Source organism: Argiope bruennichi, chromosome 6 (assembly GCF_947563725.1).
Source record: "Argiope bruennichi chromosome 6, qqArgBrue1.1, whole genome shotgun sequence".
Classification (NCBI taxonomy): domain Eukaryota; kingdom Metazoa; phylum Arthropoda; class Arachnida; order Araneae; family Araneidae; genus Argiope; species Argiope bruennichi.
In genome coordinates this window covers 71353770-71367913 of record NC_079156.1, presented here as the reverse complement: position 1 = coordinate 71367913, position 14144 = coordinate 71353770, and the positions used below count along the sequence as shown (strand labels likewise).

Genomic DNA, 14144 nt, shown 5'->3' with positions numbered 1-14144 from the left:
TGCAACGAAGCTGAGAATTAGGATATACTTTGTTAATATAGTAGATATTAGTTCCTTCGAAATGAGGAGACTACAGTAAAATGTTATTTATTTGAACATTCCAATTTAAAAAATAGACAAAAATTAGTAAAACAAAATAAATTTAAGCTTAAAAAATGGAGATAAAGAAGTCTTAAAGTTGTTAATACTTAACTTTAAAACATAATATATAATCTAACAGTAAAATATTATTAAAAACCAATTATTACAATTTATATATTTTAAATTTTTGCTTTGTTAAGTAAGATTAAATTTGTGATAATTTCGCTGTATAACACATAATGAAAGCAACAATTCTGCAGTAAAAATTTACAAAAAGATGCGGTCTGACTATCGTCCACTAAGTCGCATAAGCAGACGTTTCTAAATAAAAAACAATTCAAGAAAAAAAAGGGAAATTTTTTTTTCCTTTTTGTTTTGATTTCGAATTGTCAATTTTTTTGTATTAATAATAAATTCCACTGAATAATAAACGATTCAAACGAATATTAAAAAAAAAATTAAAACAAGCTTTCGAACCCTCAGTTTGAAACATCTTGACAATAACTTTTAATTGATATTTCTGTAACTTTGAACATATAGTTTATTAACTATATATAAACGCTGCACAGGTTTGGAAAAAAAAAAAAAGATGAAGCTCACAAAATAAAAAATTGTACCAAACATAAATATCAAGAAGTAAAATAAAAATGATCAAATAAACATTAAAAGGATATATATAAGATAACAGAGATATTAAAAATAATGTATAATTATTACATAAAAAGAAAATCAATAACGAATGATAACATTTCAATTCACTAAAATCCAAAGTAATACGTCATGTTGTAATATAAGGAATAAAATGCACACTAATATTTTTTTTTTTATATTATCCAGATATCTATATCTATAAAGTAAAAAAGAAATTGTAGGGAAATAAAATTGATATCACTAAAAAAAAAAAAAATAACGAATTTCGAAAAGGTGTTAACGAAAATTATTAACAAAAAATGTTAAATTTTGTATTGGTTTTTAAATGAAAAAAAATTCAACAATTTTGAAAAATCCTTGCTTAGTGAGCATATATAATTTAAAAAGTAACTGCATACCGAATTTGATTACTTTAGGTTCAGAGGTCTATCTTGTATATCCACTTTGCAGGTCATTTTTTTCCTGTAAATTGCATCGGAATTTACAGATTGTATGCCAGATTATAAGAGAGACAGGAGGAGTGGCGGCATGCGGCGTAGTATTGCCAACGATATGCGCGCAAAAAATTATTTATGGTAAAAAATATAGGAGGAATTGTCCTAATATCCTCAAAAATCTCAATAAAGAAATGCTATCCTGATGCAGGCGTGCAGACAGGAGTAATTTTCTTAGCATCATCAAAAATCTCAGCAGAGAAGCGTGATCCCGGCAAAGTGTTGCAGAGAAATGATTGACAGGAGGTACTGTCTTGGTATCATCAAAAATCCGAATAGAGAAGTATAATCCGGATATATGTCGCAGTAGAGTGATTGACAGGAGAAATTGTCTGAATATCATCAAAAATCTCAGCAGACAAGCGTGATCCCAATAGATGTTGCATTAAAGCGAGTGACAGGAGGAATTGTTTTAATATCATTAAAAATCTCAGTAAAGAAACATGATCCTTATAGGTATTGCAGTAGAATGATTGACAGGAGCAATTGTCTTAGTATCATCAAAAATCACGGTAGAGAAGCGTAATCCCGATACGTGTTGCAACAGTGATTGAAAAGAGGAATTATCTTATCATCATCAAAAAATCTAACTAGAGAAGTGCGATGAAGATAGGCGCTGCAGAAGAGTAATTGATAGGAAGAATCGTCTTAGTGTATCAAAAATCTCCGTAAAAAGTGTAATCCTGATAGGTGTTGCAGTAGAGTGACTGACAGGAAGAATTTTCTTAACATCATGAAACATCTCAATAGAGAAGTGTGATCCTGTAGTTGTGCAGACAGGAGTAAATTTTCTTAGTATCATCAAAAATCTCAGCAGAGAAGCATGATCCCGGCAAGTGTTGCAGTAAAGTGATTGACAGGAGATACTGTCTTGGTATCATCAAAAATCCGAGTAGAGAAGTATAATCCCGATACATGTTACAACAGTGTGATTGATAGGAGAAATTGTCTTAATATCATCAAAAATCTCAGTAGACAAGCGTGATCCCGATGTTGCATTAAAGCGAGTAACAGGACGAATTGCTTTAATATCATCAAAAATCTCAGTAAAGAATCATGATCCAGATAGGTATTGCAGTAGAGTGATTGACAGGAGGAATTGTCTTACTATCATCAAAAATCTCAAAGAGGAGCTTGATCCTGATACATGTTGCAATAGAATGATTGCCAGGAGGAACTGCCTTACTATCATCAAAAATCTGAGTAGAGAAGCGATAGAACAGAGATCCCGATAAGTGCTGAAGCAACTGACATGAGAAATTGTCTTAGTATCGTCAAAAATCCGAGTAAAGAAGGGTGCTCGTTATGGCAAAGAAATATTTTTTCTCCCTTATAATCGTTTGCTCATACATAAACAGAGAAAAGTGTCTACGTTTATTTAGTAATTAGTGTGTGTAGCATTCTATTAGCATTTATTAATATTTCTATATTCTAATTTTTATGAGTAAGCATCTTCACTTATCATGAATTAGGATCGTCCGCCATACTGCTCCACTGGTGTATAATAGTGCCATAAAAACTAGGACTATACAGCAGTATTAGAAGCGCAAAATTATTAGCCTTGAAATAATTTAATTTAGCTTTTGAGATGCCTCGCTTAAAATAACGTATTATTGATTAGGCAAAAGAAACAAATGACGAACTTGCGGTGTCCGACTGTGCTCGGAGACTGTGTGTGTGTGTGTGTGTGCGTGTGCGTGGAAAATAGCTTGTATATTTTTTAATGATTTTTTAACAACATATCTTTTCAAATTATAAAAATATTATAATATAAAGCTTTTAAAAAAAATTTTTTTTAATGAGAAATTTCACGAAAAAAGAGAGAGAGAGAGAGAAAATTCGTCTAACGCAAACAACTATAGACAAAATTATATTCTAAATATATATAAATCCTCGCAGGAACACATTTTAAGACGGTTACCTGTGTTGTGCTCTAAGACCTTTCTTGTAATTAAAAAAGCAGAAATTATATAACTAAATAAAGTCAGTAACTGTAATTTTTCATTAAAAAAAGCTTTTTATTTAAATTAAACACAAAAAAAGAAAGATATACAGTCAAATACAGATGATTTGATATCTATACTAGAAGAACCTTTTTGAAACATCATTTTTACGGTCGACCATTTTCTTCAAAAATATTGTTTCTCAGAAAACACATTAGAAGTTTTAACATAACCCAAAATGCTTGCGATTTGGTAATAAAACAGTTGTGATTTCATTCGTAATTCACATAGAATAAAAAAGTATTAGTTTTGGAAAGCTCATAAAACAGAATACAAAATTAAATTTAAAAAATTCATAATTTCATCGAAAACGACGATTTTAAACTTGTCGGATACCTTATGAAGAAAATGTAGGATAAGCAATCAATAAAAAGTACGGTAATATAATTTAATTAATAAATAATAAGGAAAAGTGATCTAGAGTCGTCAGTTAACACTCGAAATATCGTCTGCTGATGTCGACGATTTAGATGAAAGAGCTCGAGTGATAACCGAGGCGATGATGTATTTGATGTTTTATCAAAAGAAGTGAAGATTTGTATAATTTGTAAAGTATGGTAGAGATGAAATGTGATACCAGAGCGTTTTTTTTTTTTTTTTTTTTTTTTTTTTTTGCGGCAAATGAGTCTAAGCAGATTGCAATGTGTTTGACAGTGTAAAGAATTATAAATCGCCTTTTTTCAGGCAAAATAGCTATAATGTTGGCTACAAAAAAATGTAATTTATCTCCGGAAGAAATTTAAGGTAGCCGAGAAGTATTTAATTTCTTGCTTTATTAATAAAAACAATTGAGCAACAAACTTGCTATATCTATAAAAATAATAAAACGACAGACTTTTAATTGATATATATATTATTTCAAATCATATCTGAAGTTCACTGTATTTGTATGCAAGGGGATAGCACCATGGCCCCGACAATGTGACGAAATTACTTCAATATTGGAATAATCAAGTCACTACGCCAATTTTTTGAAAATTCCTTTTTAAATAACGTTTATAACTTTTATTAACATATATGTCCATTATGTAAGAAATTACAAAATTAAACGGGCCTCTCATTTAAACGTTTGTGTTTTGTAAAGGGTGTCCCAAAATTAACACAAGATTTGAATTTTCCACCATTCGTGCAATAAAAGTGTTGGCAATCCTATTTTAAAAAAACCATTCGACAGCTGATAGTTTACAGTTAGTAAAAATGGAGCGTTACTCGATAGAACAACGTGTTAACGCAAGATTCGAATTAAATAACAAAGTTTTTTTTTCTTTAAATTGTTATATTTTTATTGAATAGTAAAGTAACAGGGTGGAGTTATCTATGGAATAACACATATGGAAATGGCCTCCACTGCATTGCTGGCTCATACGCACTCTTATCGAAATTTTCCATGACCATTTTACATAAATCTGGTTGAATTTCACTGTTGCAGCGTTGAATTTCCTCCTGCAAAGCACGCGTGCTTGTGGACTTATTGCCATAGACCTCTGACTACAAATGACCCCATAAAAAGAAATCCACAGGCATTAAATCACACGATCTAGGGGACCAATTCTCAAATTTTGGACTGTGGCCGCCCGACTTTCATCATTTTTGAAATATTTTTAAACGATGAGCCACGGCGTTCTATGTAACGCTCCATTTTCACTAACACTAAACTATCAGCTGTCGAATGGGTTTTTATTAATAGAGTTGCCAACACTTTACTGCATGAAGAGTAACGAATTCAAATCTTGTGTTAATTTTGGGACACCCTTTACAGTATCCAAAATGTTTCTTAAGGTGGCATGATTCCCCTGCCTCCTCTAAATATGATATCACAAGAAGGTATACGATTTATGTAATATTAAATAAAATAGGCACATTACATAAATTATGATCGTTTTTATCTGTTAAAAATAATGCAAATCTTTTTTTAAAAAATGCTTGACTTCAAATTACTGACGGTTTTGGTTTTTTTTTCCCCCAACTTTGTATTAATAGAAAATTTAAAGAAACAAAAAAAATTCAAATTAATTGAGTTTAAATGTATTTCATAAAAAAACTTTTGAATATTTTATATAGCGATAGCGTTTCTGCATTGAGATGAATAAACGTGAGATCTCAGTCACGTGGATGACATCTAAGACCTATCAGGAACGTTATCTTACACTTTGTTCCGACGCCAAATCTTCTTCCCTCCAAAATTAATTTAACGCGACACATTTGACGTTAAGTATGAAATTACTACATTAGGAAAGTAATACCTGGTATTAATTATCATTCTCAAGCATATCTACATGTACACTTTTAAAACAAAAAACCAGATTAAAGATTAGAATAAAAGTTACGATATTTATACAATATATAATTAAGTATATTGTTCTATATATTTAGTATAAGAAAATAACAAAAGAATGTGTGTTACTTTTATATAAGATATTAACATAATAATAATAATCTAAGGAAAGCAAATTGATATATATATATTATTTTTTAAATTTTTAAACAGTTTTCAAACTATTACAGGTAAAAGTACCTAATGTTTATTAAATACATAGACAATATTGAAGAATTTACATTAAAATACAAAAATCTCAATTACAATTCAAGTAGACTTCAAAGGATCTTTTCATAAAATTTATAGCAAACGATTAGACAACTTATCGTCTGCCTTCAAATAAGACTTTAAAAAAATAAAAATATATCTATAGAAAACCTTGAACCTTAATGGCTTTTCCTCGTTTATAAGGGCATCAGTTTTGCAAGACAAGCTAAATTTTTGATGACCTTGAGAAAAAAACTTCCTACTCCAATGCTTTTCGCTCACTTACTTTATATTTTCCCGGTCACTGTTACGCAGAAAATGTATTCCAAGCATTTTTTTTTTTTTTTTTTTTTTTCTTATTTTCACGTAATTAAATAACTTTCCTTCATAAAAACATAATTTTTTCAGAATATTTGATGAATTCCGTATTTTTATTTTAAAAAATGCATATCAAATTACTTTAATCTCTACCTATTTTCTAATTTTTAATCTTCATTTTTGCACACAAAAAAAACCGATATCATGTCAAAAAAAAAATTTCTAAAGTTTTAAAACTTTCGTAAATATAAAATTCATGCCAATCTTACAATGAGCATTTTTAATTGCTTCAATCTTTAATTCGTTTTAATAATTATTAAAATTAGAACAGAATAATCAACATTATGTTATTTTATTTGAAGTAAGAATCAATAGCCCTTTAACTCATTGATGAAAAACCGTAAGATAACCGTAGATTACGAATTTCCTCAGACTTTACTGGTGCTTTTCTTTTCCATTATTAGCCATACCAATTTATCTGAACTAATGGTTAAGAATAACAAAATATAACTAAATTAAATCGATTTCTGCGATGGAAATCGCAGTTTGGGCTTTTGGTAATTGTATTAAATATACATAAAAATCTATTTGGCACATATTGCATTACATAAAAAGGAAATTTTCCAGACATTTAGAAAAACATTTCTTTCAATATTTTAATATTGATTATTGACTTGCTCAAGTAATTATCCTCCATAATGGCAATTAATAAACTTGGTAGCAAATTTCATCATTAGTTTACTTCTGTTGATTATGGAATTTGTTGGTTATTGTTTTCTTGCAAAAAAATGGCAATACAAATTTTTCTCAATCATTTTCTACAGTATATTAAATATTTAGGATAAGAGTTCCAACAAACAATTTTCCATAAACAATTTTCATTCAACTTTTAAACAACTTTCCATAAACAAATACATTAAAAAAATATTGCACATTTTAATAAACAAATTAATTAATCAATCATATAACTTCATAACAATGACAGAATACAATGTCAATATACCTTTACAATTCATAAAGATGAAAATTAAGTAAAAATTAAAGAAAATTATTAGCATTATGAATATTAAGAATTTCTGGAAAATATTTAAATGAATTGATAAAGCAATTTAAATTACTTTAATTCTTAGCCCTTTAATAAAGCTATTAACAAAACAAGTAATTGGGATTAAAAAAGATTTTTTTTAATTTCCTCTATTCTCAAAATATATATTAGCTGTGTAATTATGAAACTATACATGCATATTTCAACCCAATATTCACCATCATCATCTAATTAAATCAGCAATTAAACTCTAATAATAGAATATTAACAAAAATGATTTTCAACTATGAAGCCTAGAATTTGAAATTTTAAAAAAATTGTGTCTTTTTAATTACACATACAGCACTAAAAATAAATCAAGCAAAGCATTGAAAAAATTAAAATTAAGAGAGTAATAAATCATGACAGAGTAATCCCACTAAATAATTGTTCTTCAATAGTAAATAATCAAACATCAAATCTTGTTAGCATATTAAACATTTCTTTTTTTAACGTTCAAGATTAATTATATATACTTTAGGTGTTTACCAAAGAATAAACTATTAAACGAACAACTAAGAAATGAATTTAAAAAATAAATCATAAAACAGGAAACTGTACATTTTTGAAAAAAAAAAGGGGGAAACAATTAATATACTAGGAAATGTGCTAACACAAAAGATACCAGGATGTGTAGCTTTTCAAGGAAAGAGATTTATGGTTTTGCAACTATAATTTATAGTTTGTCAGTCAAGATTTTAAAAACAGTGTAAAATTCAACAATGGTCAAAGAAATATTTATAGTTAATTTAAAAAGTTTTTGCTGCTTTTTTAGAATAAAAGCACCTTATTTCCTCTGCCATTTTATAATAGTAATTTATGTTAATACTACAATAAATTTTTATTTTTGGTTATAAAATCTTTTTTTTTTTTTTTTTTTTGGGTATTTCAAAAATACCTTTTAAATGTATACATATTTCTATCAAAACGCCAACCATTATGACTAATTAAAGATTAAAGAAATGGTCCATCCTAAAATCTAAACATTTTAAATAATTGATTAATCTATCAAATAACAATATTGAATTTTTCTATTCTTTAGACTCAACTCTAAAGCAGCTAATTAACACTGTTTCATAGAATTTTTTTAATGCATCCGATTTTAAAATTTCAATTACTTATCAAGAATTAAATTATCCCTTCAGAATGATCAAAGTTCCAATTTATCACAACAAAATAATTGATTACTTACACAGATAAATAAATTTATATGAGGATGATGCAATTAAAATTTAGAATTCACAAATTAACTTTCACAAACTGCTCCATTTAGATTTACAAATAAATGCACAAGAGAATTGGATTAATTTTTTAAATATCATTTGCACAAAACTGAATCTTCAGCAGTTGCTGTCATAAAAGCAATTAATTAGAAAAAGTGTAAAGACTAATCCAGTCTCCTAATAAACATATTAATATTCATTCAAAAAAATTTTAGTGACCTATAATGAATTTCATTTTTAATTAATCTATAAAAATAATCTATCTAAATAAATCTATTAATCTATAAATATTTTGCAGAAATTTAATTTGGAACTAGAAATAGAATATCTTGGAGAAATCAAGAATCAAGAAATTAGGAACCATTGCCATGTACGATATTAAATATTCATATCAAGTACAATCCAAACAATCAGCATAAATTTATACTACAGAAGAACATTAGCATAATGAATAAGCTACTATGAATACATGCTTATTCATTCATGCTAATTTTTCATATATAATAAATGAGAAACACCTCTAATTCAGACTACAGTTAAAACAGCAAGCAATCAGCATATACATCTAATTCCTTTACAAACTTTGAAACAAGCAAATTAAGGTCAACTTTTTTTTTTTTTTTCAAAATGAGATAATATTAAAATATAATGCCTATCACTTAATATTTTTATTTAAAAAATGCCCTCCAATAAAATAATATAAATGAAATGTAGTTATAAATTATAGTGGGTTTTTTTTTTTGTATAAAAAGATATAGTTTTTTTTATATAAAAAAATTACTTTCAACCCCCACTGCCTCTTATTGCTTTTGACCAAAGCAAAAATTAAACAGATAAAGCTCAACAAAGACTATTTGAGATTAATAAGTAAATGCAAAAGCATAATTTTACTCAACACTACAAAGCACACAAATAAAAAATTTAATGAAGTTTTAAAAAAGTTTTGATATTGGTCTCTATTGAATTTAATACAACAAACACTAAAAATGGTACTAAAATAATGTTTAAAGCATAATTCATGACAGTAATTTGTTTACATCAGGCGTACAAGAAAATAAAATAACAAACTTCTGAATGACAAGAGTAAACAAATTTAGGAGTTGGAAAGTAATTTGAATCTTGATTTGTGATATTAACTTCCTGTTTTAAAGTTATATAAATAAAGAACTTCCTTCTCTTGAGTTATGATCTTACAGTAAGGCTGACATCTGAAGAATCAATGGATTAGTAAAATTTTCATTAAAAATGAGACATTGAAACTACGGTCTAATTTAGCATCAACATATTTAAAGAGGAATTGGGGCTCAAGCCTGTAATTTAGGATTTTTGCCTGACATCAAGCACCTAAATGCCAGGAACATAAATATTACAGAACAACCATGTATTTGAAACTGCATTTAAGAGATTATCAAAAGTTCAATCAATTGCAGCAGTAAAAATTACTACTAAGCAAATGTTTCTAAGCAAATATATATTGTAAATCGCCCATGTTTAAATCATTTGATTCTTGTCAATTACAATTCTTATTATCTTTTGAGGGGACAAGACTTAATTTTTAGAATTTTTTAAATAAAATATCTGCAAAAATATCTTGTTTTTAAATCATTGTTCTAATTTAAAAACGTGATGTAAAAAAAAAAAAATCCTTTAAACTACAGCAGCTAAGAAAATTCAGAATAGCAAATTTCAAAAGATAAAAACACATTTATTAGTTCTTATATTCAGTATGAGAGTAATAAACATTTACAAATCTGCTACTAAAAGATTTGAGTTTTGAAAAGAAAGATTATACACTGCATTTCAGATCTTTGTACACTCAGGGATAAAGTTCAAATGGGTATCACAATAGTGCATTAGAAATGGAATAAATTCTACAAGGGTATCAATATCTTATTTAAAAAAAGTCATTAAATAAAGTTATATTAATCTGTCCATCTGACAATGAGAAAATTATTTTTAAAAAAAAACAATAGTTTCAAAAAGTAAAAGGTAAAAACAAATACAAAAACCAATAAATAAGACTGCATCAACTGACATAGAGCAAATACTCTATTGTTTCAGAATATCAACAAAAACATGCAACATTTATGGTTGAAATATTTTAAAACAAACCAAAATATCTTTATTTTAGAATTTTAAAAAAATTCAACATTAAAATACTTTTTTTATGAAAAGGAATTTTGTTGTGTTTCAAAAAGTTGTACCCATATTTATCAACAGTAAACATTTCATTTATGAAATTCCTCTTACTTCTACATCCCTTATTTTACAGGTTGAAAATACTTTCCTACATTTCTTAGAACAAAATTAAAAAAGAGCAATTCAATTGGAAAAATATACAGTAAAAGAAAATAACTGATCTACAGAAAATTTTTAAGGAGGCAGCTAATAGTGATACTTCAAAAATTTAAAGAAAGATCTTTGAAGATTTAACATAATATTAAAACTAATTAATCGTTAAATTTAAAAAAAAACTACACATAGAAACTTTTTACAGGAAGCCAAATCAGTTAAATTAAGAAATAACTGATGCTGATTGTTGTACATTTTACAAAATTTCATTTAATTTGAAATAATCAAATGATAGGGACAAAAAACCCTGAAGTAGGTAATATATATATTATGAATATATACTTTCAAACTTTAGTCTTGGATCTATGTTTACAAAAACAGTTCAGACTTTCAAAAGCTATAGCGGATAATAAAATTTTACATTTTCTTTTTATTTGCTTTTTTACATGGAGGTAAGTTTGCAGGTATTTTTTTTAATACAAATTCGAAATGTAATATAGGGATTCAAGGCATAGTACGACACAAAATTATATGGCTACTTTAATTCACTTATATTCTCACTCCTAAATAAAGTATCTAGAAATAACTTTTAATAAAAATTTGCTATCATTTACTTTCTGATTTATTTAAACTGTGTAAGTAAGAGGAAAAAAGTCTTAAAAGTAAAAAAAAAAAAAAAAAAAAATTAAATGTATGTATTTATTTTTGAGACTAAAATAAGTACTGCAAAAATTTACACAGTTTACAGGTTATTAACAGAGTGATAATGTTTTTTATAAGATCTTTGAAAATTATTTCAATTACAATTCTTATACTGCATAAGTTAATATGACAGTTAATAAACTAAATAAGAGGCTGTTATATATTATTTTAAAATTGTGCCCAGTAGAAATATTGTAAATTAATGATCTGCAAGGTGCAATATGCAATAAAGAGCTAGTTTATTCAAATAACATAGCTAATATAAGGAATGTTTATATAATTTTTGGAAAGTTTTTCATTAAAATTATTTAAGACAAGTATGCTGATATATCAACAATATTGCCCATGAAAACATTGACAAGTGATTCTTTATGATATTTCTCTAAAGCATCAAGTATAAATACTATAAACTCATGGTATGTGAATTTAAATGCTATAGATATATATTCGGTTTACAATGTTAACAACTTATCTTCATAATTAGTCAACAAATATTTAATAAAAAAACATTGCATTGTGCTTGTAGTTCAATACCTTAGTTTGGGGATTAAAACAATGTTTATGTTACTAAAGTAAACAGCGATATTGAAACTAGAATTGAAAAGTAAACAAACTTACCTGTCATACTCTTTGTTTTCAAGCTCGCAACGTGGATCTTTCAATTCCTTCCATTTTTTTCCATGTTTGCATGTCGTCAGTAGAATAATATCCTTTCCATTGTGGAGGTGGTACAAGGCATTACGAGTTTCGGATCCGATACCATAAAGATATCGCTTTCCTTTAAACACTAACAGATATTTTTTGGTGGCCGGCAAATCGCCGGACCCGACGTAACCTCTTTCACCCCCTCTCTCCGGGTGAGTTTTTGAAAACAATGGAATGGAAACGTCAAACCTGGGTCGGAAATTGGCCGTGGACATACTGGCTTTGGCTAGTATCGCCTCGCCGATGTCAAATCCAAGATTCTCGGCATAGTCCGGCCAGGTACCGGAGTACAGATTAAATATCACATGATTACGACCGTTATTCCAGTATTTGACTTGATCCAATTTGGCCTGTAAATCCGACACATAATCGGGACTAAGGTTGTCCCGGTCCAGTGTGTCGAGGCCCAGAACAAATAAACAAGCTTGACTAGGATCTGATGTGAAATAACGCGAATCCCGGATCACATTCAGTATTTTCTGGTACGTAGTCGAGATCGGCTCTTCCACAGGATAAACATACACTTTGAAATCCTTCTGACAGCGCGAGAGGTCGAAACACGTGTAGAGGGTGCAATTGGCCGATTTGTGGGACGCGCGTCTTTCGCTGCGTCGCTGGGATGGCGATACGATGAGGTCTTCGTCCGGGTAGAATCGAAGTTCGCCCGGTCCTTCCGTGTAGGAACGTAACTTCTTCGGTTCGGAACGTTCGCCGCCATGTTGCCGTAATCGAAAGGCGCCGAAGTAACACAGGACAAGGAAGGCGCAGCTCATGAGAACCAAAATGTAGCGTTTCTTTGCTTGCATGTCTCACAAAGCTACGGCCATAGCAGCATCGTCGTCCGTTTTCCGCCAGCCGACAATAACACGAGGGAATAGATCGCTCTTCTGCTCATCCTGGAGACGCCATGTGCGTTAACTGGCAGAGGCCATTGCTTAGGGCGCACGCTCACTCCGTGGACGAGACCACTACCGCCGGAGGGGAGGTCGAGGCGAGTGAAGAGGGGAGGAACTGGCGCGTGGAAGTGGGAAGTAATTGTTGGACGCCGCGCATGCCTGGAAGGTGACTAGCAGTTCAAATAAGAATAGCGGCCAGAGAACTGCTTTCTTGCCGATTTCCAAGTTTTTCGGCAACATTTTATCAACACTAACTACAAATATATAGGCAGTGGCGGATTTAGACATGTTGCGGCCTTATTTTAATGCAAATTTTGATGCCGCTCTTTTAATAAAAGATCGATTTAATGTCTCAATTTTAACTCAATCAATTTTCTAATTATTGATTTTAGTTACTTTTTTAATTTACTACTTTCGTGAAAGTATGAATATTTTTATTTGTGAATGTTTTTATTTTTTAATTAATATAACATGAAAAAAATTGGCTAAAGAATATTTTTTAAAAAATAACCATAATTATTAATTTATGATTTTCTTACTTACAAATAAATAAACGACATTAATTTTTAGTAAAAAATATGAAAATTAATTTTGAAGAAATACGATATTAAAAATTAATATTTTAAAACGTCTATCCAATAGAATATAACATAATTAATCAAATGAATTATATGCTATCATATTAAAAAATAAATAATTAATTATACTTTAATAAATAAAGATTTTAATAATACAGTATAAACATACATTATAATTCTAATTTCAAAAGTCATAGAAGTCACATATTTTACAAATTTATTTATTTGGTAATAAAGCTAATAATATCTCTTAATCGACCTAGCTAGAGTCTTTTCAACCAATTGCCGAATCTGAAAACTGCCACTGTTTTAAAGTAGTGGAAACAAGAGCGAAAAGAATGTAACAAAATTTATTGTTTAGAAGCTTTGAATTTCAATATTAAGAACTCCATTCATTAAGTAAAAAAAAAAGAGGGGGGGGGGATAACATTAACGGAGACATATTACTTTCGCTCTTTTGCTATTTAAGTTTGTTCAAATTAATACATTTTTCTTTCTAAAAAACACCGTTAGACTTGCAATTTTTTTTATATATATAAAGATATTTTTTTAACATTTTAATAAATATGAACAAACACTCTGCAGTTTAAATA

The 14144-nt window shown here is 28.6% G+C and overlaps 1 protein-coding gene across 1 annotated transcript in view; it reads right to left on the bottom strand.

Annotated features, from left to right (window-relative positions):
• Positions 1 to 13028, bottom strand: part of LOC129972503 (exostosin-1-like) — a 335773-nt gene extending 322745 nt beyond the window's left edge. Inside the window, exon 1 of the mRNA XM_056086659.1 lies at positions 11991 to 13028. Coding sequence (XP_055942634.1) covers positions 11991 to 12883 — 893 coding nt within the window. The 5' untranslated portion in view covers positions 12884 to 13028. The remainder of the gene's footprint in view (positions 1 to 11990) is intronic.
• Positions 13029 to 14144: the final 1116 nt, after the last annotated feature.